The sequence below is a fragment of the Poecilia reticulata genome, linkage group LG12, assembly GCF_000633615.1.
Source record: "Poecilia reticulata strain Guanapo linkage group LG12, Guppy_female_1.0+MT, whole genome shotgun sequence".
Lineage (NCBI taxonomy): Eukaryota > Metazoa > Chordata > Actinopteri > Cyprinodontiformes > Poeciliidae > Poecilia > Poecilia reticulata.
In genome coordinates this window covers 19,285,991-19,313,195 of record NC_024342.1, presented here as the reverse complement: position 1 = coordinate 19,313,195, position 27,205 = coordinate 19,285,991, and the positions used below count along the sequence as shown (strand labels likewise).

At 38.5% G+C, this 27,205-nt stretch overlaps 1 protein-coding gene across 6 annotated transcripts in view; it reads right to left on the bottom strand.

Annotated features, from left to right (window-relative positions):
* Window positions 1-7,694: 7,694 nt before the first annotated feature.
* nup214 (nucleoporin 214) overlaps window positions 7,695-27,205 on the bottom strand; it is a 34,758-nt gene continuing 15,247 nt past the window's right edge. For 2 of the 6 annotated variants that reach the window (XM_008424408.2, XM_008424413.2), the window contains 26 exons: window positions 26,001-26,433; window positions 25,766-25,893; window positions 25,542-25,630; window positions 24,377-24,460; window positions 23,308-23,457; window positions 22,739-22,897; window positions 22,504-22,607; window positions 22,233-22,415; window positions 21,308-21,396; window positions 21,144-21,230; window positions 20,686-20,976; window positions 20,367-20,534; window positions 18,878-18,989; window positions 18,455-18,506; window positions 17,759-17,828; window positions 17,486-17,570; window positions 17,339-17,391; window positions 15,726-17,246; window positions 15,093-15,160; window positions 14,830-14,998; window positions 14,304-14,462; window positions 13,092-13,263; window positions 11,871-12,016; window positions 11,132-11,165; window positions 8,336-8,404; window positions 7,695-7,904 (listed from right to left, as the gene is read on the bottom strand). In XM_008424408.2, coding sequence (XP_008422630.1) covers window positions 7,868-7,904; window positions 8,336-8,404; window positions 11,132-11,165; window positions 11,871-12,016; window positions 13,092-13,263; window positions 14,304-14,462; window positions 14,830-14,998; window positions 15,093-15,160; window positions 15,726-17,246; window positions 17,339-17,391; window positions 17,486-17,570; window positions 17,759-17,828; window positions 18,455-18,506; window positions 18,878-18,989; window positions 20,367-20,534; window positions 20,686-20,976; window positions 21,144-21,230; window positions 21,308-21,396; window positions 22,233-22,415; window positions 22,504-22,607; window positions 22,739-22,897; window positions 23,308-23,457; window positions 24,377-24,460; window positions 25,542-25,630; window positions 25,766-25,893; window positions 26,001-26,433 — 4,712 coding nt within the window. In that variant the 3' untranslated portion in view covers window positions 7,695-7,867. The remainder of the gene's footprint in view (window positions 7,905-8,335; window positions 8,405-11,131; window positions 11,166-11,870; window positions 12,017-13,091; window positions 13,264-14,303; window positions 14,463-14,829; window positions 14,999-15,092; window positions 15,161-15,725; window positions 17,247-17,338; window positions 17,392-17,485; window positions 17,571-17,758; window positions 17,829-18,454; window positions 18,507-18,877; window positions 18,990-20,366; window positions 20,535-20,685; window positions 20,977-21,143; window positions 21,231-21,307; window positions 21,397-22,232; window positions 22,416-22,503; window positions 22,608-22,738; window positions 22,898-23,307; window positions 23,458-24,376; window positions 24,461-25,541; window positions 25,631-25,765; window positions 25,894-26,000; window positions 26,434-27,205) is intronic. The other 4 variants (XM_008424410.2, XM_008424409.2, XM_008424411.2 and 1 more) reach the window with 4 other exon arrangements.

Below are 27,205 nucleotides of genomic sequence, written 5' to 3'. Positions count from 1 at the left end.
GTACAGGAAATAACTACTTCAAGCTTTTGCTGCTAATTGAGCATTATCCAAGCTGCTAAATCATGGTGTATAATTAGTGTTTTCATAGAATAGATTTTCAGTGTGCGTCTGCCATTTAGAAATGTGTCATAAAATAACTTTACTTGTTTGGAAAACATTAGGAGAGCCTGTAGTTAGTGAAAAGGGAAACTTTGCAAATGTGCAAGATTATTTTCAGCTGTGGAATAATTGTCATTTGACACGGAAACAAGAACTTACAAAATGCCGATTGACTTGGAGCAGACCACTGCGCTTTGGGTCACGGCAGTGAGGAAATTGCAGCATAAGGCGACTACTGTGTGTTCCTCAAAGAAGACTTTATACTGAGACAACGATCAGGATTTCTGAAACAGAGAAATGAAACACAGAGCTCTGGCAGAGTTAAATCAACACTGTGTTGAATCCGTCTGGTCTTTTCCAGAATTGGTTATTTCATTTTAATATTTGGAACAGTTTTAACCTACTCACATTTTTGTTGATGTGACTCTGTAAGAGTTAATACCAATTCTGAAAAGGACCAAATAGACTCGACACAGTGTTGGCGTAAATCTGCCAAATTGCTGCTTCTGCTGAAACTGAATTTCTGCGTAGATGTCCTCTGCTTGCTCTGTTAATCTTCCCTTCAGATTGGATTATTAAAGAAGTCATCAGAAAATATTAAACTCCCTGCTTTCTGCTGTAACCCATTAGAAATAAGTTCTTAGCTGAAATAAAAGAAAACCTTAGGGGAAAAAAGAAGAAAGATGCAAAATAAGTAGACTTTATCTTTCCTGTGTGCTAAATAATGTTTTACTTGAAGTAAAAAGTGTGAGGTAATTTCTTTGCCAAGGAATTATCTCAAAAGACAATTAAACAATATAAAAGGAGCATCAATCTAAAAACAAACAAACATCTTTATTGGAATAGCATTGCTGCTGCTCAGCTTTTTGTTTTCACAGGAATTTCTATAGTTTTTTTTTTTTTCTTCTTTTTTTGGAGATGAGTTCAAAGTCTTTTGATGAATGAAAAAGCCAGAGGTGAGTGTCGACACTCCTTTGCATGGAAAGTTTACTTGACCTCAGTCAGCTCCAAGCATGCGGTCTCTGCTATCCTGGTCACATTCCTCAACTGCACATTCACGACTATATTTACATCGCGGCTGCAGCTCCCTGCAAACCTCCACCTGTCCCCATTTGTTCTTCCAAATAATAGCCAAAGTATCTATTTAACTAAATTGTACTGTACTACAGAAAGTGTCAGGAGATATTGATTCCTCTGTGTGATATTACCCGTTGAGCAAAGTAAGACGATCCATTTAGAGACATTGAATTTTCATGCTGTGGTTTTGTTTCACGCTGGTGTAAAATTCTAAACTTAAGTTGTTTAGTAACTTGCAAACTGAGCCCAGCGCCGGCAAAGGTAAATTAAAAGAAATTTTATTCAAAGAAAGAAATAAGTCAGATTTTGATTTTCTGTAAAAAATAAATAAATAAATAAGCAAAATGTTTTATGCTTTCTACAACATAAAGGGAGTTGGAACCTCTACCTCTTAGATCATGCTGCTCAGCCAAAGTCAATCATGAGGAATGAAGGATGTTAGTCGGACAGGTAATCAACTTGAGAATGACCCCAGTGTAAGAGTAAAACCACAGCAGCTGAATCTTATTCAGCCTGATTTAAAGGACAAGACAGTCTGCTGGGAGCTTGACAGACGGCACCTGGATGTGCTTTAGTTTTAGGAGTGAAGTCTTTGGATGATTGTCATTTGATGAAACAAAAGGTTGAGCTATTTGATGATGAGGAAATTGGAGACTGGATTTCCTCATCATAACATTCCTGTAGGTAGGAAGATATAAAAAAAAAGTTTATTTTCATTTATTCATGTTCATTTATTTCAATAAAAGTTGAACTTGATTAAGTCTGTCAGATTTGAAATGAAAGAACGTTGAGATCTGGGGGATGGAGAGCCATAAACTTAACCACATATCTTGAACGCTTTGTCTGAAAATTATTTTCAATTAAATAATTCAAAAGATGAATCACATTACTGTACAGATACAGTGCATAGTGCATTAACATTTATATAAAACTATTACAAAAATGTTGTGTATTTTGCTTGATTCTTTTTTTTTTTTTTTTGAGACAGGCCTACACAAAGTATGGCATAATTGTGAAATGGATAGAAGATGGTCCATGCTTTTCAATTATTATGATCCCTCTAAATAGAATCAGCTTGCCAGTTCCTTCAGAAGTCATGTAAAGATGACAATCCCAAATTTACAGCCAGGTCTTAAAGTAGTTTATGTTAAAGTATAGTCATATGTGAGAATGGCCCAGTCAAAGTCAGGATTTAAATCCTAATGAGAATCTGTGGCAAAACTTGAAAACGTGTGATTACAGACTCACTCTGCCACCTATCTCTAGATGGGTAAAGATGGCAGGAATATGCTTCAAAAGACCTGCAGCTGCAACCGCAGAGAGGTACAGTTTCAAGGAGACTTACAACAAATGCACACTTGTTGTATTTCCGAACATAACATACTGATCTTATTCCTTCCACTTCATAATTACTGGTGGAGATCAAATCCATCCATGAGTAATTGGATAGACCAGGTTAACACCCACGGCGGATGTGAGCCCCACGGTCTAAAGGTTTACGATACATTTAGATTATCCACGTTTTAGTATTTACCGCAGAATAATGACCAAAGCAGAAATAAATCTATAAAAGTTTTTAAAATTAAACTGACAGAAGGTTGCTATGAGTCTCCTAACTGAAACAGGAGTCTCCAAGGCCGCATTTCCAGGCAGCTTAGCAATATGATATATAACGGTGTTTTATTAGTGACATCAAACCCCCGGGGGCAGACCTCTGCGAGTCAAAATCGAAACTTTTTAAAACCCTCAAAGGCCGTGACGCTGTTCCGCGCTCGCAGGTGCCACCCAGACAACGTTGTGTAACATTTATTGAAATTAAACGCCGCAACAAAGCAGATAAATCACTCCTAAGCTCCGAGCCTGCCATTCCCGCCGCAGTCCCCGCGGTTATGTAAGAGAATGACGTTTGGAGCGGCACATACATCTGGACCGCCAGGCCGAAGCTCGAGGTAGGACAATGGTTGATTAGCGTACACAGCATAATGTGATATTCCATTTAAATTAATGATGGCTATTAAGCGCTGAACATCCCACAAGCCGAGGCAGAACGACTCAGAGGCAACCTTTGGCTGCCATCAGTGTAATTAGAGCAGGTGATGGAGTTGGGAGCCCACACCTCCCACGCGCTGCCAAGGCTTTTTGTAATAAACTCAGACATCACAAGCAGCTCCTGAGGGGAAAGCGTCAACATACTTGGTGCAATTACAAACTCAGCTTTGTGCGAGAGTTAAACTCTCGTCTGACTCGAGTTCGTAATTAACTTGTGTGAGTTTGAAAACTTTAACTGCCAGCATTGAAATAAAGCCAAAGGGTCCTTTAACTTAACTTGCTTTTTTTTTTTTATCTTAAAAAGTTATGGATAAAAAAAAAGACAGATGCAGAAAATGAACTGAAAGCAGGAGAATGTGTGGAAATATGGTGAAACTGGTTATATTTTCTGTCAGCTGATCATACATCCTGCATGTGATTTCACACAATTAAATATGACTTATGTTGCTCAATTGATGGAGTGCAGTGGAATCCGGACTCGACTGATTTTTTTTTTGTCCCATCACGTAAAGCTATGTTTTGCAAAGAGCAAAACATAGCTGGATATTGATTTATCTGATTTAAGTTCACAAATGTTGCAGCCAGAACACATCTGGTGACAATCTGCAGTGTTTAATTTGCATTGATTTGGAAGATGCTTGTTTGGTAAAGGAGGGAGGGAGGCGGGGGGGATCCTTGATTCAGCAGATTGCACCATTACCTACTCTACATATTGACAGGGCGAAAAGCTGAAACCAAAATGTTCTCAAGAGGCTGCTTGCTTAAATAATGAACTCAACAGCCCCATGCGTTGCAAGATGTTAAAACTACTGGTCATCAAACGGGGACGACATGGTGTCTAAATTTAAATCCAGGGGGAAGCAAAGACAGATATCTTCCATTCTGATTAGCACTTCTTTGACCTTTCTCCAAGAATCACCGCAGCTCTGACGATACCGAAATCCTTTCGCCCTGACATCTGTGGTAATGCCCGACATCCATGACCGTGCCTAATAGATAAGACTTTAAGCCCATTCTCGGTAATCCATTCTCACGCAGAGAAGCCAAATGCTTAAATTACTGTAGCATGCACCTGTTTCTTTTTTTTTTTTTCTTGTTGGGTTACAAGTAAACAGCTTCCCCTGCAAAGGTGAGAGTACTTTGTACTCTTTGAATAGTCAAGAGTTTGACTGAAATTAAAGCTTTTAGTGTAAAGCTCCTTTGAAGTATCAAGATAAGTAACCTGCCTAATCCCCGAGCAAGTTAAAGGCAGAGAGAAAGCGAGCGCAGAAAAGCAGCTGAGGCAGGTAGTGTAATTAAAAGCTGTGAGGTTAAGGATGTTATCGTTCGTGCTTCTCAAAGCTCCTCTTTCAGCCGTTTCAGAATGAGCCGGTGACAGCGCTGCTGCAGTCCGCATTTTAATAGGAAGATGAAAATGCAGAAACGTCCCACAATTCACTGAGCGTGAGACTTAAAGCCTTAGGCTCCATATAAGAATAGTTCTAATCTGTAAAACAGAGACTGTAGGAAAATCATATAATTTTCTCACTTGTTTTAAAAACTTGAACAAGTAGCTAATTTGAAAAAAAAAAAAGCTAAATAATGATTAAACTTTTCAAGACTGTTACAATTTCTTGCATAAATGTCAAGCGAAGAATGAAAATGTGAATTATTTGCTGTCGAAGAGATTAGTAAACGGTCTTAATTTGTGTGTTGCGCAAAGTGTTGTCTGTATGAAGAAATTGATAGCAATTCTTTGACCAAAGCCTGTTTTTAACATTTTAACAGAATAACTACTCCACTTTGTAATATTATTTGCACTTTGTTTTCATTGCTATTGTCCAACTGCCTTGTCCTCTGTGAGATGTTCTGATACCTTCCTTGGCCAGGTCACCTATGTGAAAGAGATCTTGATATTGGTGAAGTTTTTTTTTTATTTATTTTTTTTTATCTGGTTAGACAAATATCTACCAAAAAATATATATGTATATCTTTACTTTTGAACAAAAAGACAAGGATTAAAATATGGATAATACAATTTCCAAACCTGGAAAGTACTGAAATCAAATTTCACATACTGCATACAAGCCCTTTGTGTGGATTAGAGAAAATCTGCATTATATTGTGTTACCAGTAGCATGTTTTTCATTTAACTCTCAAATTCAGTTCAGCTGAATCGCTGGAAACTCCCCAGCATTGCAGATGGATTTGGATGCATAACGCTGAAGTAAAAAGGATCACAGAGGAACCAAAGCAAGTGGCTCAAACTGAGGATAAATACAATGACATGACACTACTTTAGATTATTTCATGTAAAAAGAGGAGCTCTTCACTACCTTCTCAGTACCCACTACTGTAAATGTTGCCTCAGCAAAGCACTGCTGGGCTTATTTGTTAGAGGATTATTAGATCATCAGAGCACACAAAATTACCCACTAGGGTAAACGGAAGCCTCTGCTCAGCTGAAACCCATGTTCAGCAATGCTGTAAATAAAAAGGAAAAAGCCAGCTCACATTGCTGCGAGAAGACCAGAATGGTTGGTACATGTACAGTAAAGGAGACGCCTGACTGACCACTACTGCTAACATTCACCAGAGAAATGTTCACGGAAATGCCTCATGGCACCAAAGATGCTTAGCGGCGTGAAGTGCAGCCACACATGAGATGATGATGAATATGTCAGCAAAGCGAGGCAGCGAAGAACTGCTAATCATTTCACAGTGGGGGTGGGACAGAACCGGGGTGCAGCTTGGGGAGGGGCGGACGGGCGGGTGTTTGGTTTGGACAAATCTATTTTTATCTGGATTCCGTGAAGACAGCTGCCAACCTCCTGAGCACTTTGTAATCGCGTGGAACAAAGAGAGACGGGGTACAATTACATCTGCATACTTCTGTCAGATGCAAGGTAAGGCGCAATACAGCAAAAGGGACTCTGTTTTCAACGCCGTCATGGGGGGCAGGGGAGGGTGCCCGTTGTGGCGTGGGCGCCGGGAATCTCATAAGCTCATCCGCTTTAGCTGAAAGCATTACAAAGTTTGCGGCTGTGTAACTGCCTGTGTGGCGCTGTAATCTGTCAACGTGTCCGGCTGTAATTCCTTAACCAGAACGTGGAATAAAGAAGTAACCTGATGCTGGAGAAACCTGCTCCGTTCCAGTCAACAACACCAACATCGGCCTCAAGGTCCCATTTATATATACACTCAAACTCCAATGTGGACTTTACCGTTTTAGCAGGTCTCTGTTAGAGGTCACATACTGCGACACTGACATTTCTCAGGCTTCTTTCAGAGCTGCGTAGGAACTCCTGCCACATGTTCTGGCCAAAGACAGAAGGACTGACGAAGTGACACTGACACGATCCACAAGTCATATAACTCTGCTGCCAGAGGCTACATGCAACAATGTCACAGACCACAGACCATACGCCCCTCACAGAGTGGTGCCACGGCAGAGCATAGCTCTGTATGCAAGTGGATGTGCTCCTCGGTGAAGATGGAGGAATGAGCTGCATATAAACAAGGATTTAGCATTAATTACCAAACCGTCTGAAGGAGGCCCAGAGCTTGCTGCTGTGTGTCAATACATTAAAGCATAGTGCGTTATTGGGTTATCTTAGTCCTCCTCTCATAATGTTTGGATGCACCTGAAATTATCAAGCCCTGCTCGTGTTAGAATGTTAGAATGCTACAACACAAATCTAGAATTGGACAAATGTGCAGCGCTTTGAAAAACCTGTTTCTTGAATGAGAAATCCTAGATGGAGCATTTAACACTGCTAGATAAACTTTTATTGTAGAAAAAGACATTTGTCAAAGCCCATAGGTTTACACATGAATCTATAGGATTTTGTAATACAATATTTTAAAATGTCAGAATAAGTTTTGTTTGTGGTAGAAGGTAAATGAAAGGTCCCTGCATATTTTTTATTTTTCAAATTAAAGCTTTCAGTCTACAAAAGTTCAAAACTATAAGCACAAAAGCACATCTATGCAAATCCTATTTATCAGAATCAAGCTTTAAATATCAGCAAAAATTGCATCTGTAATGTAAAAAAAAAAAATCTAATTCAGAAAAAGAATACATTTTTATTTCCATGTAAAAACAAACATTTTTTTCACAAAAACACACCTTTTTCCCCCCTATTTTAATAATAATTAAAAAAACATTTCTTCTCTTTTTCCAATTTAAACATACCCCATCAATGGTTTCACAAAGTGTTGTGGGCTGACTTAAAATACATCAACATTGCAAACAGTTGTACTCATGACTAAAATTTGACATTCAACTGAATCCTTTTGTACCTCTGGATTTTTATTTCTGAGTACAAAATATCTTAAAACTTGCCACAATATTTTGATTAGAAGAATTATTCTGACAAACATCAAGTATAACATTTCTTCTGCTCGTACAAACGGATGCAGGTAAACGACAAACTGAGCTCACAAAGTATGCACTGAGCTGAAATGTAGAACATATAGGTAAACAACAGTGCTCTATAAGCTAACGTTTTATTTTAAGTCTGAGGAAATGAATCATTTGCGTCACTTTATTTGCTCCTTTTACATGTTAGTTTCCCTTTTTCCCCCGCATTGTGCGGTTCCAAAAGCTTGATTGCAGGCAGAACTGAGAATCGGTCAGTTTCTCTTGAAGATATCATGAACATTAACTTCGCCAGCTAGAAAACGTTTGGGAACTTGGCCTAAAAAAAAAAAAAACAATACAAGAAAAATTATTATAAAGAATTTAAAAAGTCTGAACAGACAATAGTAGTGTAATCATTTGTGAAAGTAGTTTTAAATTCATGGGGGTACTATGACAAAAAATAAATAAATAAAATATATATGTGCTTCTTTGTGTGCTTTGGAGTTTCTGTGCAGATAAAATTTTTTTGTGAAGTGATAAAAGCTGGGTAGCCCTTGAATTGCTACAGAATGGAGTTGTATTTCCCTCAACCCAGTGGCTGCAATGTTGACAGCTTGAGATGCCATGAGACCTAAATTCTGAACATCATGGCATGGAGTGCATCCCAGTTTCCCATGTCTGGCATATAACCATTCATKTTAKCTTTTAAACTGGTTATATTGATCCTGTGTCCCGAYAGAGGGATAATCAGTAGCCTAGCATCATGACCTGTTCTGAAGATCCTGCTGCTTCCACTTCGTCTTCCTAACATGGCGCCTCCTTGCCCTGACTCTCACACTGATAGGAGGAACCACAGAGCTCTGTTAAGTTAAAAGCACATCTTCTGAAGTTGGGATATTTTTCCTCTAACAGGTTCCAGAGGAATCACCTCAAACCAGATGTTGGACTGGATTTTATTTCACTGTTACTTGTGAATGTTAGAACCTCATTTTCAACAGTGGAGCTATAAAGGTTGAAAAAGGTTATTATTTTGGTAAAGTCTCATCAACATCAATATTTCCACTAAATAAGAAGCAAAAAAAAAAAAAAAAAAAAAGTTTGATAAAGGAATAGCCTCTCCAGACTCTGAGCCCGACAGCAGACAGCACCAAACTATTTTTTTATATTAGACAATTTAATTTCACATAATTATCACGGTAGAAGTCATTTGTTTGTTAAATACTTAATGAAACATATTTACAGTGTTTGATGTTTGTTGTAAATGACGTATAGTCACAGACAACGAGATAATTAGTCCAAGTTTGTCATTTATTGAACATTCAGAAACTACAACGGCTGTGATGAGCCAAGACAAAGGTAAAACAACCCGAACAGGTGATCAACTCTAAACCAGTCGCACCTTTTTACTCTCCGTCTCTCTTTGTCATTTAAGCACACCCGTTGCCATGGCAACCGCTCGCTCCCCGTGCCGAGCACAGATTGCATTAAAAACATAACATTCAGTCTTACGATATTAGGTTTGCAGGCTTGCGCAACACCTTGTTGAAACAATAATTACTAATTATTGTTATTGGGTCATTAATTTGAGCACGTTTTGTTGATTTTTGTTGTTCTTTAATAAAGTTACGAACGTTTTAAGCGAGTCAGAGGAGGACGTGCTGGTCTCAGCATCCTGGCGGCGTTCAGTTTGTCACCTAATGCCGAGATCGACTCAAAACCTTCCGCAATCAACATATTATTGCACCGCTGTTCTAGTAAAGCATGAAGAGTTCAGAATCAATATGAAATGGGAAAAAAGTTATTAACTGATTAAGTCGTGTTTGAGATTGTTCTTGAAAAACTAATCACTCACGGCTGATTAGTGGGTGAACTCACAGCTGCACAGTGAACCCGTTGATTTTTTACAGCAGACAGCCGCTCCCCTCTCTTGCAGGTACTGCGTACCCCCGCTAAATCTTTTAGGGGTACGCAGTACCCGACCGTACCCCCTTACTTTCACCCCTGAGTGTAATAAATACAAAGAAACTGGAACAACTTTTTTTGGTAATATCTCTATGTTTAGTCTAGTAATAAATAAAGTCCTATTAGTTGAATAGAACCACTTTAACTTTTTATGTCAGTACAAAAATGAGGAAAGGGCCGTAAGGTATTAGGAAATTGGACCAAGAGATAATTATTATATTATATTCCAAAACTCTGCGACCTTTAGCATCTGTACCAGCAGCAACAGCGATGAGACTTTAGCGAAAAGGCTGAATATCGATTGGTATGCAAAGTCTGTATTCATGAAAACTGGAAAAAACAAAAACACGAAACGTTGCATTAAAACAGTCCTTTGCTAGGAAATTTGCTATATTAAAAAATGCACAAGCTTATGGCTCGAACTGACACATTGACTAACTTAAAAACAAAAAAGTTATTAATCTGCATTTTATTTTGAGGAAACACAAGAGGGCTCAGAGGTTTATAGTAGCCACCTTAGGAATTTAAAAAAAAATAAAAGTAGAAAATCAAAATTACTGTGAAGAATTAATACTTCATGCTTGTTGAATTTAAATTTTCTGACTGACCACCAACTGAGCGCTTAGGGACGTCTAAAGCGCTGGATGTGGACCAGAGGCTGTAAGATGTCCAGTCCTCCCCTAATAAACTGAATACATAAATTTAAAAGAGATTTCTTATCTCTTAAACTACTGAGATGTTACTTCCAGTGTTACAAAAGCTATTTGCATTAAACAGAAAACATTGACAGATTCCACTGAGAACAGCCAATTAATATTAGCTACATTCAGGCTAAACAGTTTTTCTCTTTTTCTCAATTCTCAATTAAGACAGTGGGTTTAAGTCTGTGTTTTTCTGCCCTTCTCAGAACACACACACACCCACAAAAAATACATGAAAAAAATAGAGTAATTGTAAAATTTATATCAGAACGTGAATGTGTCCAAAAAGCTAGGACACATTCACAGTTCTGTGCACTTTAGCGTGCATTCACTGGAAGAGACTCCAGGGCAACACTGGTTGCCATGTGACACACGGCAACATAAGGCGGCAGAAATGAAGGAAACGGACTAGAAAGGTAGGAGATGCGCTAGCACAAAAAAAACAAAAAAAAAAAAAACAAAACTGGAAATCTAACGACTAAAGGCAGCAGAACTGATGAGCTAAACCTCCACAGACTTCAATACGTATTTAGTATGCGCAGCACTAACCAGTACTCTAGCATCTTTAATATGAGCCAATGTTTTATTAATTTGGCTTCATTCATATTCAGTGGTCAAACAGAAAACATTCTCTAGGAGTTCAGTCAAATAACAGAGACCACTTCTAATTTGGGATGAATGGAGGGGAAGAGAAGGGATGAGGTGGGGGGAAGGAACCAAATTAGGCTGGATCAGGAGGTATTAAATCAGAAAGGTTTAACCGAGAGCAGTGTTGTGGAAGAAAAGATGTGAGCTTCTAAACCCCACAGGCGCAGCGCACAGCAAACACGCAGATATGCGGCTTTGTTCGCTCGTCAGCGCTCACAGAAAATATCACTGCAAACACATTCAACACACTTACTGGCTTGCAGACCCGAACGTGTTTCCTGAGAATCCTAGAATAGAAAAAAAGAAAAAAAAGAGGAGGGAGATTTAGCAACATGCATATAAACTCAATCATGGGTGTTTGTTGTCTGCAGACGGAGACATAATGGATAGATGGACTGATAAAAGGACAAACGGATGGGGATGAAAGGACAGACAGATTGATGGATCGACGGTTGGATGAATAGATGGACGTACAGACAAATTGATGGATAAATGGACATTGTATTTAAACGCATAGAAAATAGATTGACAGACTGCCAGAATGATGGATGGATGAACTGATGACAGATTGCCTAGAGGGAAGGATGAATGTGACTTTTAGACAGCAGAATAAGTTATAATGTCTTATTTTAGACAGCATGCAGAAATGTTCTACATGCTCTATTTTCTTCCGACCTGGAAAATACTTAAAATCTAAATCCATACATTTTCCTGACTGTGTAGCAATCCTGCATCATTTTTGGTCAGCAGAAAAAAAAAAAAGGGCCAATTATCCTAATTCTTTATTTCGCTTTGAAAACTACACATTTATTTTAAAAGCAATTAATACAACACTACAAATGAATAACTGTAAAATTTAAGAAAATTAACAAAACACCTGAGACGCTATTAAACAGCTAAGACTGTAAAAATGTTTTCCTGGAATTTAAAAACGGTGAGAGGAAACAACAACAAAAAAAACAACACAAAGTCAAGTGAAATAAATGCCTCACCTCCAGTCTGTGGCTGCTGTCCAAAGCCCGAGAAGCTGCTGGGCTGACTTCCAAATGCAGAGCCCTGCTGGGCCAAGGTCCCGAACGAAGGAGCAGTCTGACTGGCCAGAGCGCCAAACGAAGGGCCACTGGGAGCTGAAGAGAACCTGAAACACAAAGATAGTCTTATAGCAATACATCAAGGTTAAAAATTAACTGGCACTGGCACATACAAGTCACCACTTGAATCAGTAATTTATGTAGACAAGCAGAAAACCACAATTCCCATCCTTTCTTGTAAAATTCCAAGGACACATGTCTGAAAGGCGGAAGAAGTAGAATAAAGTGGCAAAACTAAAGAGGGAAAACTGAGTATAAGCATTCCAGTGGAAGTAGCAGAGAGAGCAGGCCTGCTTAATCTGCAGGCAGCATGACCCCAAAGTGGGATTATCTGAGGGGAATAATCTACTCCTGCGAAGAGATCCATAGTTTTAGGCCCAGAGCCAACCAACCCCGCCACTATCAAAACACACAAACAGGAAGGACAAAACAAGAGCTCAACGCTAACGGCATCATTAGAATAGAAATGTCAAGAGGAGCGACAAAATTACATATTCAATTTCCTGTTAAATTTTAATTGCGTTTTCTTAAGAGGTGCAAAAACACCTGTAATTACAAAGGCGATTCGACAAATCACTGATCCAGAAAGGCTAAATACAAAGTCACCCCACACATTTAGGAGTATCATATACAGCAAAAACTGAATATTTTCTATTTCTGCCAACTGAAGTCTTTATGGATCAGGTGATTACTTTGAATTTGAAGACGCATGTGATTTGAACAGGTAAGTGCTTTTCTACTGTATTTTCTTTCTTCATTTATCGTTCATTTATCGCACCGTTATAGTTTGAAGATGTGTGTGTAAAGGTTTGTGTGTTTTTAACTGAGCACACAAAGATGTTCTGATTTTCAAAAATGCTGGCTTGTGCTGCAGGCTGAATTCTGCTGCTGTTGCTCTTTCAGCTCAGCACAAACAGTCTGTTCACACTGACGTTTTCAAACTGTTTGAAACTGCAGCAATAAAATGACCCAAAAACCAAGGATTGTATCTGAAGCATCAAATAGCTGTTCTCAGCAAAAGTCCGTCGTCGTGCAACTGATAATACAATTTATGCAAAATATTTTGTCTTTTTTTTCTCTCCTGGTATGGAGACGAAGTTAGATGCTAATCAAGATTATTACCCAAATCCTCCCATGTTTGAAGCAGCCGTTCCCTCTCCGAACACTTTACCAGCCGAGGGAATCATGGGATTGGTGAAGGACGGGCTTGTGCCAAATGATGCCGTACCACCAAATGCTGGGGAACCACCAAAAGACGGGGGACTCCCAAACACCGGAGGACTGCCAAAGCACCCTGCATGAAGGAAAACATAAGTAAGCGTTGCAACTGTGCACAGCAGGAAAAATAGAAAAGGTTACACTCGTATATTGGTTACATAAAAAAAAAAGTAGTGTAAGACAAACTCTCACAAGTAAAAAGGTTTAGATAATGCATCTAAAACAAATGCTTGTAAATTAAACTTATGAGTGCTGTGTCATTTATTTGTAGCATTTGTTTTACCAGCTCAAAACAGAGCACTGTGATAACTTACAGACAGAACAAATAATTCACACCTAATTCGATGCTTTTGATCAGCAGTGGAGAAGCGCTGTGCTGAAATTACAGCCAGGCCAGCAGCATGCCCCAGTAAATAATTGATTGAGCTAATGTAACAAGATTACATTCCCCTTACAAAGGCCAGAGAGGTAGGACATTAATGTGCTGAGCTATACCAGTATCCCAGTGGAGCTGATAGCTGGGATCCCAGCAACAGCTAATGAGAAGAAAAATGACAAAAATTATGTTAGGACGAAACAGTTTAAAATTTTTTTATCCCAGATATAGATTTGGAATAAGATTATATTCGATTTTACGGTGATAAAAAAAAGACTTGTGAGATCTCGTTTGATAAAACAAAATGTTACTGCTCTATCCAGCAGATTAGACAGTTTAAGAACTGCAGGTCTAATTCAACCTCATTTGAAAGTTTAGTTAGTAAAAAAAAAAAAAAAAAAATGCTTCTTTATAATTTTTGAATTGGTATGTTTTCAGTAAGCGCAGAAGCAAAATGTGAATAGAAAATTCGTTAAAATCAACTTGTGATGTTGTAAAGCAAAGATGAATCATGTCAATTTAACATAAATCAATGTCAAACCATTGCAATTATTAATCACTATTAAACTTTAAGAAAAATCTGGAGAACAAAACCGTCTTTTCCCCACACTTAATTTTCTATTTTCCATACCTATGCAGACCTAGAAAATGGTAAATTTCTACAGTTTCTAGACTTTTCAAGACTGTGTAGGATATCTGATATTGTTGTATGATATGATTAACATTTCATTACAACGTACCAGGTTTTGTTGGTGAAGAAAAAGAACCAAACCCCTGAGAAGCAACACTCCCCGCACCAGTGCTGAAAGTCCCACTAGGTTTCTGGTCCCCAAAGGCAGAGAGGGATTGGCCGAACCCGAAGGCCTTTGCCCCGCTATTCCCAAAGAGATTGTTGGAACCTGGAAAGGAAAAGGGAAAACAAAGCCAAGTCACAAGTAAGCCTGTTGTAATAAGCAATCAATCAATATATTGCATGATTAATTAAAACGAGAACGACAATATTATCATACATTGCAGTAACTCCTGGGACAGCAAAATGTGTTTTTCATGACAGGTTTAATACAAGATTAGTTCAATCAGAATCAGAGCCAGTTTGTCTAAATTTGTGCACACAAACATATAATTTTGCTTCGGATCCCCTTTGTTCTCAATGTACAAACATGTAAAAGTAAATATATAAAAATAAAAAATAAAATGTTTTTTGTTTAAATTTATAGTGAATGAAACTCTTATTTTATTTTTTTAAAGAAAAAATAACCAACATACCAGACTGAGCGGGCTGCCCAAACCCTCCAGTTGAAGCAGTGGCACCGAACGGGTTCTTGTTGGCGGCATCCTCACTCGGTTTGCCCCCGAGGCCGCTGAAGAATCCTCCAGAAGACGAACCTGCTGCGTTGGCTGAAGCTGAACCAAACAAACTGCTCCCTGACGACGGCTGCAGACGGGATAAACAAGATTGCGATTTATTTTATATGTTCTACATTCCAAGAAGAGATTTTAAAATTAGCTCTAGTTAAAGTGAATCATACTTGTCCAAATACTCTTCCGGTTACAGTCGGTTGGCCAAATATGGGTGTTTCACCAGAGCAACCAAATCCTGGGACAAAAACTTATTATTTCAACCTTAAATGATTCCATAAACCTTAAATGATTGCAGAGAGGTATAAAAATGTTCTCTAAATTTAATTGGCAGATACTTGAATGCAAATCTCATAGAATCAGAATATTTGAGAAGAAAACTGTGTGCAACACAATAAGATTGACTATTAATAATAAAAAAAGCATCCTCTTGTAAGATTCTGCCATTTAATACCATCAATTCTCACCAAATGAGCAGGGTGGTCAGATAAGTTGACATTTACCACACATCATCCAGCTGCTTATCGCTCTTGGGTACATATCTTTATTCATAAGGTGTCAGATGATGTTAACGTCAACAACGGAAGATACAACAGTGTCATATTACCGCTTTTAGCCATGCAGCTCAGAAAACTTTTTTGTTTTATGGTTCTGAATAACAAGATGGCTTCTGGCTAACTGGTCTAAAATTAAAACCCAGTGAGTTATAAATGGAAAGATCATCAAATGTGTTCTAGGAAATAGTTATTAGAGTTATATACAAACTGTGGTGACAAACAAGACGGTATTTACTGATCACTCACCTGAAGTTTGACCAAAACTGAATCCTGAAGATGAGGATGTGGTGGTGTTACTGCCAAAGCCTGATGGCTGCCCAAACCCAGAGCTCTGACCAAACGCAGGGGCTGCGCTTTGTCCGAACAGCCCTGACCCGGTGCTGCTGGCTGTGTTGGTGCTTCCACTGCCGAAGGAGAACGAATGTGCACTGCCAGCAGTCGAAGCCCCAAAAAGATTCGTTCCCCCAGTTGTTGCACTGCTAGAGCTTGGTCCAAATGCCGACTGGGTAAAAGAAAAGCCGCTAGATGATCCAGCGCTGCTAGCAGGTTGTCCGAAGCCACTCTGCCCAAACATGGATTTGTTAAAACCCGCCCCAGTTGAAGCACCAAACCCAGTCGAGCCAAATCCTGTTGCCGAGGGGGCCGAGGAAGCTGGAGGTGCAGCTGGCTGCCCAAAAACAGTGTTGGCAGTGGTGATTGGTGCAGGGGTAACGGTTGTAGTGGTGATAGTTGTGGCTGCGGGAGCAGCTGTGTTGATAACTGGTGTGGCCCCAATAGAGCTGCTGTCTGTTGTTGCTGGAGCAGGGACAGGAACAGGGACAGGAGCAGCAGCTGGCGCAGGAGCAGGCTGTGTAAAAATGGAACCTGGTTTTTCGGAAATGGGAACCTGGAACCCTGGTGGGGCTCCCTGGGAGACCGGCGCCATGGTGGGAGCAGCAGGAGTGGAAACAGAAGAAGTGGACGGGGGGTATGGGGTTGCTTCTGTTGAGAAAGGCACAAATGATGCTGGTGGAGGAGTTGCTTCAGCTGGTGCAACATTGGCAGAAGGAAGGTCTTGTGTAGTGGCAGTTGTCAGAGCAGGAGGTGCAGGTGTGGATGAGGAATCCACTGCAGGCTCTGGAGCCACAGACTGATTGGCGCTTTCCCCAAAAGGTTCAGTGGTGCTTGGTTCTTTTTCAGGGGGTGGTGTAGGTTCTGAGAGCTGTGGGGGAGCTTTTGGTTCCTCAGAAGAACCTGCAAGAAGGCTACTAAAAGACGTGGGCATGGCTGAAGGTGCGGCGCTAGACGGGGGAAGAGCGAAAGCTGGCTTGGAGTTTGTTTCAGGGGGCTTGAACAAACTGCTTGATGAGGCGCCCTTAGACAAATCTGTAGTTCCAGAATCTTCAGCTGGCTTTTGGAGGCCTGGCACAAAGCTGAATGATTGTACTCCCTTGCCAATGCCAAGTCCAGGTTCCCCAAAGGTAAATGCAGCAGCTGGCTTTGTTACAGTATCCTTGACTTCTTCTCCCGGGCCAACGCGTAGTCCAGAAAAACAGCCGAGAGTTTCTCCTCCAGAGGTCTTCGGTGGTTGTGGCTCCATCCTGAAGGCTGTGGAGAGGGAGCTGTGTTTGGCTGCTTCACCTGATGTGCTTAAAGACAGCGTAGGAGACCCAGTGCCAATACCAGATGCCACAGACTTTGGGGTTAGAGAGAACGGCTCTTCCGCCGTCTGACCAAATACCATCTTGCCATTTCCACCAAAAGAGAATTTACTGACATCTTTAACTGCTGGGAAATAAAAGGAGAAACAACTGAAACTATGTGGACATGTCGAACTATTATTTAACGCTATTGATACCAAGTCACTGAAGGGGCTTTACCTTGTGTCATTCCAGCTCCTTGTGAAATAGAAGGGAAAGGGAACCCTGCTGACCTGCAGAAGCAACAAAGTTGTGACGTAAACTTGTTCAACAAAGACAGTAATAGATAATCTCATGCTGCTCTTTTCATGAGTGGCGTTAACTCACCCCGGTGTGAAGGAAAATGGTTTGCTGATGCTTGGCTCCACAGAACTAGCAGGAACACCAGAAACATCTGTTTTGGATGACTGACCTTCAGGAAAAAGTTAATCAAGTCAGTAAAAAGCTACCAAAGTCGGATAACAAAGAGCCAAAAAGATCACAAGCAGGAGAGGACATATAATGATGAAAAGTTTGGACTGATATGATCGTTTTCGACAGGCAATGAGATTAAATTTCCAACCGTGCTGTACGTCCTCAGAGTAACTAATCGATACTTACCAAAAACAAAGCCTGGCTGTAGACCGTATGTACTTTCATTTGAAATCTTTTGAATCCCTGGGGTGGTAGTCTGCCGAGACACAGTGAATTCATAATGAAAACATGTAACTAACAAATAAAGGCAACTTTGAACACTTCCACATTTGCGTCTTATTCACTAAATTTTATCTTAAGGCAGATGGAGGGGAATCGAAATAGTATGCATGTGCTTGAGTTGTTCTTGTTTAGGTTTAGGTTATTTTGGGAATGTACGAGAACAGCTTTTGTGGGAGGGTCCACTGTGTCAACCAACAGCAATTTGTAGCCTCAACACGAGAGAAACCCGAGACATTTCTCACCTATGCAGTTAAAATTGTCCTCAGTGGAAAAACTGTCAGAAATCAAGAGGATTTTTGCACATTTAATGCAGTATAGAGGTACAAGGACACAGATTCAAATATATTAAACCAGATTTTTTTTTTCCACTAAAGTACCCCTCCTGAAAACTCTAAAACATATACAGAAGTTACTTATTTTTGGCTATGAGTTTGGGTACTGCTATAGTATTTTCAAACCAACTAATTTATTTTCCAGAAAAGTACATTTAAACATTTTGTTGAGTGACTATTATGAGACAGTCTATTAGGGGGGAAAAAAACAGGTGTCATGTGGGTGAAAAAAAAAAAAAGTTGTGTGGACAACACAGCTCACACTCACTCGCTTCACTTGGTTGGCAAAAGCCTGATTTGTGAGATCTGGCACCGAAGAGCTGGGAAAGAAAAACAGAAGAGGGGAGTTAATGTATAAACCAAAATATGTTCCTGGGTTATTTTAAGCGTAATAATCATTTTAATAACAAAACAGTCATTCTCCATATTTTTGTTTTGTCAAAGGCACAACAAAAATAAAATATCAGTAATTTTTAAAGACACAAAACACTGAAAACTGTAATATTAGTTGCTATGCAATGCTGTAAACGTTGCCGCTATTGCCGTCAGTCCACTTAAAGTGATCATCATTGTTTAACATAAATCCAAGATTTTACAATTTTATTAATTTAGATTGCCAGTAATTATCTTGTTTAAATTCATGGAGCTGACACCAGAAGTATATGTGGTCTAAATTATTAGTAGCGTCTACCTAATGATGGAAGGAACCTGAACAGGCAGCCCTTTTTCAATGAGCTCCTGAACGTTGACCACCTGAGGAACAGTCTTTAAGGTGGACTCTGTCAAGGAACTGTTAGCAGGAGCTGGAAGACATAAAACATCAACATCGTACAGGATGAATGTCTATAAGGTGTTTAAACTATCAAAAATGTTCCTGTGATGATTTAAGTTGTTGGAGGAATAACAGTGTCAGATGTTATTGTCTGGGGCTTGAAGAGGTTCAATTTAGAGCGTTTTGTCTTCAAGCCATTGTCTCCCTCTAGTGATTTAAAAAAGGCATTGCAACATGATGTAAAAGATTTCCTATTTCATATATCATAGATCTACTGGAACATATTCAGTGTGCAGAATAAATAAGGATTAATTTTGAATAGAATTCAAACAAATCTAAGTAATATTCTCAGCTTGTGTCATAATAGCTTCTATGTTAATGGTGTTTCTGCTGCTTTAAAGCACTTCCTGGTTATCTGTTAGGGCCTGAAATGTCAGCCCTCAAAACAGATAAAACTAATAATGCTGGCAGATCCTGAAAAACAGACTAAATGGATTATTCACCAATATGAATTAATCAAACAACATTAATCACCAATAAAGCTGTTCTGGCCTTTGTCGAGATAGTTGCACACATGAAGGCTGCTTTTTCTTCAAGAAAGTCAAAAAAAGTTTTTTGAAGAACTTTTTTATTTTCACATTTTTAGGCTGCAATTTGAATATAGATGAGAAAAACAGTAATTGTCATGTATTTGTATATACTATGGGAATTGTATAACCATATCTTATAATTAAGCTGACTAAATACTATAATTTAATTATGGTGTTTTTTTTAAATGATGTCATTTTCATTAAACTATTGTAATAAAGTCAACACAAAGATCTTTAATAGATTAAATGGAGCTTGACATTTACTCCACAGTCAAACAAGAAATTCCTCAAACTTTAGTATTGTTTTAGTACTTGTACTTAAGTGTTCAATATTACTGTACTAAAATATACTGGATGCATGCTCAATAACTGGGTGTCATAGAAGAACTATCTTTTTCAATATAGAACATGTGTAAATATGTAATAAAAAAAATTACCCACGATAATACCCAAGTCATGATTTAGAACAGGAAAAACTTGACACAAACTAAGTAAAATGCAACAAGTTTTGATACACTATGGAGTACAAGCACAAAATCATCGATGTGTAAATCGCATTGGTCATTCATTTTCCTTTCCCTAAGATGTGAAAGCAGTGTCCAAGAAGAGAAAGCAAAAACTTAAAACTAAGGAAGAGTTGTTCCAGTTAGAGAGAAAGAAATCCCAAAGACCTATTGTTTTAAAGTGAACCCAAATAAATTTAAATGTAAAACGAAATGAAATCTCATAAGGAGAACTGCAAACAATTGTTGGTCTCATTAGAAAAAAAGTGCATAGATTAAAGATGGTAAGACATCAATACAAGAAGTTCCACCTACCCGTCTTCTGATTGGCCATTTGTCTGCGCATGGCTGCATTGGCTGCAGCCTGCTGGGCAGACATAGTGACAGGGACAGTTCTCTCTGCCGGAGGAGCGCCATGTTTTACCGTCTTTGTGGCAAGAGCAGTGCTGTCAGCCCCACTGAGATTGATTTTATTGGTTGGAACTAAAACATAGAAACAGCACATATGATGGTAAGCGATTTTACTGTTAAATGTGACAGCCTAGTTTTAAATGAAAGATGGAAAACTCTAAAAGAATCTGGTTTATTGTATTAGCAATTTCAACTCAATAACAAGCAGGCAGTACATAATTACCAGGACTGGGAATAGGGCTCAGTCCAAAACCCAAAGATGGAGCCGAGTGAATCTTTGGTAGCGGGGTGGACTGAATGCCTCCGAAGCCTGGATGGATAGATGGGGTCCTTACAACTGTGGGATGGCGGGGGGTGGATAACGCCATCACAGCTGGGGGCTGTAGTGGTTGTAGTTCTTCCTCTTCCTGGTCCAAGTGAGGCTCCAAGGACTGGGACAGGGAGGACGTTGAGCTTGCATCGTCCAGGTCCTCGTAGTATTTCGGGGAAAGGAACACTGAGCGAGACAAGTTGGCTACAAAGGGGGATAAAAAGTTAAAAAAAAAAAGAACAATTACTTTGAAGTCATTTTTTCACTCTGTTTGAAAGTTATTCATTCTTATACACGTCTGGGTGTTTGTTCACACTTTAACATAAAGCAAAGATTTTTAAATCGCATGCAAATATCTAAAATGAAAGTACCTGGTGCAGTTGAGCGTACAGGAGGCATCTGTCCCTTTGAGAGGAAATTGCGAAGTTGGGACTGTTTAACTGGTGATATCTTGACTGCTGATGAAAACACAATGTCAGCGTTTTAAAATATTCAAATATTGTTCATGACTTTATATAAAAAAACTGGGCAATACCTGAAGATTTGGCTTGGACTTTAGGCGGAGTAACATCTAGCCTGGCTTTCAGGAATGCATCCTTTAAACTCTCAAGCTCATTTTCAAAACTATGAAAACAGGGGGAAAAAAAAGATAATTTAGATAGAATTATTTTTAGCCACACCACAACATGTCTCTGATGTAAGAAAGCAAAACACACACACAAACACACACACATCTTTTTAAAAAGTCAGCCTTTAAAACAACTTTACAACAGTGATAAAGTTAAGTTTGAGGAGATTGACATTTTTTTTAACCGAATGCTGAACGATAACATTTTTGGATACATCACTACTTCATAACAAAAACTGAAACTCTCAAATGGTTTTTATTATCTTTAGAGAGAAACTGGTTTCATTTTCTATCGGAAACAAAGTTTTGTTTGTTTCTACATTTAAATGTAAATGTTTACATTTAAATCTGCCAGGGTATTAAGCATTGTTGGTCTTTATGGAAGCTGAAATCATTGGAGAAAAGTAATATATTTTGGGGTCCAAATTTGAGGCTTTCCTCTGACTTGGAGTCAGAGAAGTTTCATCTGAAATTTAGAAACAACATAAAAGTGCACAACTGAAGCAATGACTTTTTGTTCTAAGTTCAAACAACTTTGTTTATTAAGAGTAAAGTCTGTCCACACAACTTGATAAGTATTTGGACTCCCAAAATAGCAAAACCATTAAAATTAAGAGCCAATTTTAAAGACTGTGTAATATTTCAGGAAAACCTGATAGTGATTGCAGTCTGGAAATAAAAACATTTTCCATTCTTAATCATCTGTTTTTGGACACTTGTATGGATTTGCAAAGTATTCAAATTCTTTATATGTAAATACGGAACCAATAAAATGTTGCAGATAATATATATTAAAAACATGCGTAATTCTCGGCCCAGTCCTTTTATTTACCCAGCAGCTGTAGATCCAGTTGCAATGTTCTGGCTAATGAAAGGAGCAGTGTTTTTACTGTATAGGTGCAATGATGTGAGCTCCTGAACCAGCTGGTTCAGCCGGTTCTTTTGCTGGTTGATGATGTAGATGTTGTTGGACAGTGTAGTGAACAAACCCTCCCGTCCAGGAACAACCATGTGTCTGTAAACAAACAAACAAACACAATATTCTCAGTATTCAGATATTTAAAAATGCTGGTGGGGTCCATCTGTTAGGCTTTTAGACTCACTTCTGCTTCTTCTTCTTCTCCAGGTGTTTTTCCCATTCCACGTCCAAGACGTCATTAACGTCTTCCACAGCACAAGTGACATACTGGTAAAGTCTGCGAATCTCCTGAGTTAGAAAAAAAACAGATCCACAACATTTTTTGGAGGGAAACATGTAGGTCTTTATTTTCCATGACTCATAAATACTTAGTATTACTACAACTGTGACATTAGTTAATATTTTACTGCACATCTCACCTTGAGCTGTTCTTCGCTGCGTGGATCTAGAGACTTTTTGTACAGCAGCTGTCTGTAATTTTTGTCTTTGCTCAACTCGCTCTGCGTTTTGGCTTCCTCTGCCCCGGCAAAACCTTCAATTAAAGTGGTTTTCAGCGTCCCAATGTCCCCATGGAGAGACTTTGAAATCAGAAGAAAGAAAATGATTGATGTCAACTTCCAACAAATTTTCTTGGTCTTCACTTGGTGTTTTTGCAAATCAAGATTATGAAAACAGATCAATACAAAAAGGGATCTTTTAGTTGCTGTGGACCTGCCAGGACGCTGGCAGCGTCTGATTTTGTAATTAATAATAAATGTTACAGTATGCTTTGATGAATAGTACATTCAATGTTTTACAAAATACTTTCAAGGTTAAAAAATGCAAAACAAAACATTCACTTAAAATATTTTCCTCAAAAGGACCCTTTAAAAATAACTATAACCACTATCATTTGTTGTGTGTGTAATAAATTTGTGCTAGAGCTTGTGGCTTTAGGTCGACTCAAGCGGTTTTTGAGCAATAATTTTTTTATTAAACACAGTGTTACCTCAGTGGTTTCCTTTATTTCCAGGGTGAAGATGTGAAGGTCTTCAGATTCTTTTCTCAGGTCCTTCATCTCGTCGTTAGTACCGACCTTAAAGTCGGCTTTCGTGCTGCGCGATTTCAGGTCGTCTAGCTCCTTCTGGAAGTGTGCAATCTGATGTACAAGCCAAAAACATTTCATTGCTACTGTGTACGAGAGCAGTTTATAGATCTAAAACATGTATTTATAGAATTCAGCAATGTTATGAATCATTTACAGATTTTCCAAAAACGTTTGAGTATAAACTCCTTTACAAGCTGATAACTATATCCTAAAAGACTTTAAGCACAAAAATGAAAGAAAAAGCATTTTAAGTTTTCGCTACCTAATGTTGCAAAGTTTATTACCAACGTTGTTACTTGATTTTAACTCACATTTTGTAACTGTTCTCAGTGATTTATAATCTCAATAGCATGTTTCCTACACTCATCTTTGGCATAAATGTTACTTTCATTTTAATTTCCATTAGTTCAAAAACAGCACTTTTTAAAGTTGTTTTTTGTTTTATTTTAATTGCAAAAGCTGCTCATATTATGGTTCTTGTTCATTTCTAAAATGCTCCAATAATCCACAGTTAAAATAATTCAGACTGTGCCTTTGGTCTCTTTCCACAAAATAGTGTATTTTGTTTTTAAATGATTGCAATTGGGGATTTAATATGAGGTTCACAATGTTTTCTGACTAATATAGTTAAAATAATCAGTGTTTTGAGTGGAAAGGTACTCATAATTCTACATGGGTCATATTTTTGAAACTTTATCAGCATATAATAATTGTTCACTGACATAATAACAGGCAATTACAAGAGGAATCTATTTAGTCTAGTCATTATTAAAAAGTGAAAGGTAACCCACTGTTATTTTTCACATAAGAGATTAGCTCCACTTAATGATCCTGCCAATAAAATAAAAGAAATTTAAAAAAAATCAGACCAGGTTTGAATAGTAGCTTAAATTGTTTGGGCAACAGCAATGTCACCAATAAAGAAGTGAACCCTCGAACATGTCAGCATTAGCAGGAGGATGCATCTTACCTCCTCCAAAATACCAGTCATAATGGGATCAGATTCTTTCTTCTGCTGCAGCTGCTTCTCCAGGCTCTTCATGCCAACTGTTGCCTGAATAATGATAATATCAAGAAATGATTATTTGCAGCCTCTTGCCTCCAAAGCCTCTTGCAGTGTTAAAAAACTGCAGTGTATAAGTAAAAAAAACTAAGTTTTTTACTTATACACTGCAGTTTAAGTAAAAAAAAGAAAACAAAAAAACTATTTGACAAAATCCATTATAGTTTCACTTTTCTTGCCTTTGTGACAGTATTATTTTGTTGCTAGAGGCAACCACTAAAATCAAGGTTTTGTAACAGCTGAATCTTCTGAATTAAGCTTCACTAAAAATCACTTCACTGATCACATCTGGACTGACAAAAGGGATTAAGCACTGTTAGTTTTCAGCCTTCTCCTTTATTCCTTAAAAAAGATGCAACTTCAAACCAGTTTTGTACTTTAATCGAAGGTTTTTTGTGAAACATCTGTATCTAAGCATATTAGTATATCTGCACAGCTGCTCCAATATCTGGTTTACACGGAGCTGTACACCGTTAAATGTAAGACAGAAGTGGGAAAATAAACTGGACACCAAATGGTAATAAAATTAGCCAGCAATTCTACAGCAACAAGGCAGAAAAAACTGCCAAACTTATTTCTGCTTTTACAACATGGCTAATAGGCAACGACTGCAAAAACAGACCACATGAAAGGTTGGCAGTCCCTAGAAGACGGTGTCACGCCTAACAACAGGGGTCAACTACACCTCCTCACTGAGAGAGGAATATCTGAGTCACTCTCAGCAGCTGACTGAATCACTCTTGAGCCAGGACTCGTCGACAAGAATTATAATTTTGCAAGAATCTTCGAGAGTACGGGCTCTGGTGCTTCTTTAGACCATATAACTTACAAAACAACTGATGCCTCCAAAACTTGAGCAAATTCAACGGTTCTGAAGGACTGTTTACATGCTTAAACGGTGATAAAATACTTTAGGTCATTCAAATTTTGCAAAAGCGGTCTCTACATTTTATAGATTTTTTTTTCTATAATTATTTTTATTAAGTATTCAGTCAAAGAGACATGACATAATTTTGGGCAAAGCAAAAAGTCAACCTCTACAAAGCCTGAGCTTTACAACAAAAACAAGTACCTGTGGAGGTTGGGAACGCCCTGGTGTAGTAGGAGCTGGTTTCTGGACAGCTGTGGGAGGTGTGCCCATCTGGACTGGGCGCACTGGGGCTGACAAAACAATTAATAGATTAAAAACAACAACCCATACTAGGAATATTGTAGTTTAAATTTAAGCTTTTATTTATTTTTTTCTTTAAAAAAAAAAAAAAAAAAAAAAAATCATGTTTGCGAACATCTCCTTACTCAATACAACTGGAGGCTTGGTGGCTGGGAATGAAAGGGTCCTTGCTGCACTGGAAGAGGCGACGGCAGCCTTGGGAAGTGTGGAATTAAAGGAGAAAGCTGGTGCTGGGCTCTCCCCTGATGTAAATCTAAAGAAAAAAAAGAATAACTTTTGCATCTCTATATTCATGCTGAAATGTAAAAAGAAAGCTTCAGTAAAAGGAGAAATAAAACAAATAATAAAAAAGTCGAGTACCTGTCGTTTAGATTTAATTTGACAGAAGGAAGGGAGGCAGCAGGGAGGCTCTGAGGTGTCGATGCTGGAGCTGCTGCTGCGGGTTTTATGGAAGGGGTGCTGAATGAAAATGCTGAAGCAGCAGAGGGAGTTTCAGACGGAGGTTTGGAAGCAAAAGAGAAGTTTGAGGACACTGAGCTGAAAGGTCCAGATCCCCCAAGGGAGAAAGCAGGAGGGACAGTGGAGATGGCATGGGTGGTTGGAACTGAGAAAGTAAATTCTGATGAAGAGGATGACACGGGAACTGCAGGAACAAAACTAAACGGGACAGCCGAGGAAGACGCAGGAGGAGCAGATGAGGCAGAAGAGACGGACGCAAGAGCAATGTTTGAGAATGCTGTTGGAGCATATCCAGCCGAGGCAGCGGTTTTGGCTGGTTGGGCTGCCGAGGAGCCTGTGCATAGAAAAAAACAAAAAAAACAACAAAAAAAAAAAAACACTTGTAGTGCATCTCTTCACAAGCTGAATTATCTATATGTAAATGAGAACTTTTAGATTAAATTTGATAATAATTGACCCAAGACACAAACTTTCATTTACAGTTGTACAATAATTGGATGCATTTAATAAAAGATGTGACAAAATCCATAAAGTTTAGAGATGTGGTCAACTTAATCCAACAAAATTATTGGGCCTAATACAGACATCATTCTTGGATTGAACAACAGGCTGAGGCCACCAATCAATCAATTAATCAATCCAAAAAGTGTAGCTATATGTTGCTGCCGTTTTATTGCAGAAATTTAGGAAAAACTTTCAATTCAATTCAGTTTATTTATGTAGTGCTTATATAATACTGTTTAAATCTATGATTGTTAATGTTTAAATCTGTGGAAGATCTAAAATTCTTAATGGAAAGAAACTAATTCAAGAAAATGTGATGAGTGACAATTTAAAACAATGTTTAGTATGTCTAGTGTAAAAAAAAAGTGTTAAGGTTCCAGTAAACATCTGTGTGTAGGAGATTACTTTTTTTTGATTTTATCAAAGGTCATCTTTGAAACAACTCAAAATAATAGCTTGAAAAATGTTTCAGTAACACCCACTTCAAACGTCATGTGGGAAATTGGAAAAAAAAAAAAAAAGAAAAAGAGAAAGAGAGAACCTTCTCATGAGAAATGGAAGAAATAATGAATCCAAGCACAAATAGGGCCAGTTCCCAAAAA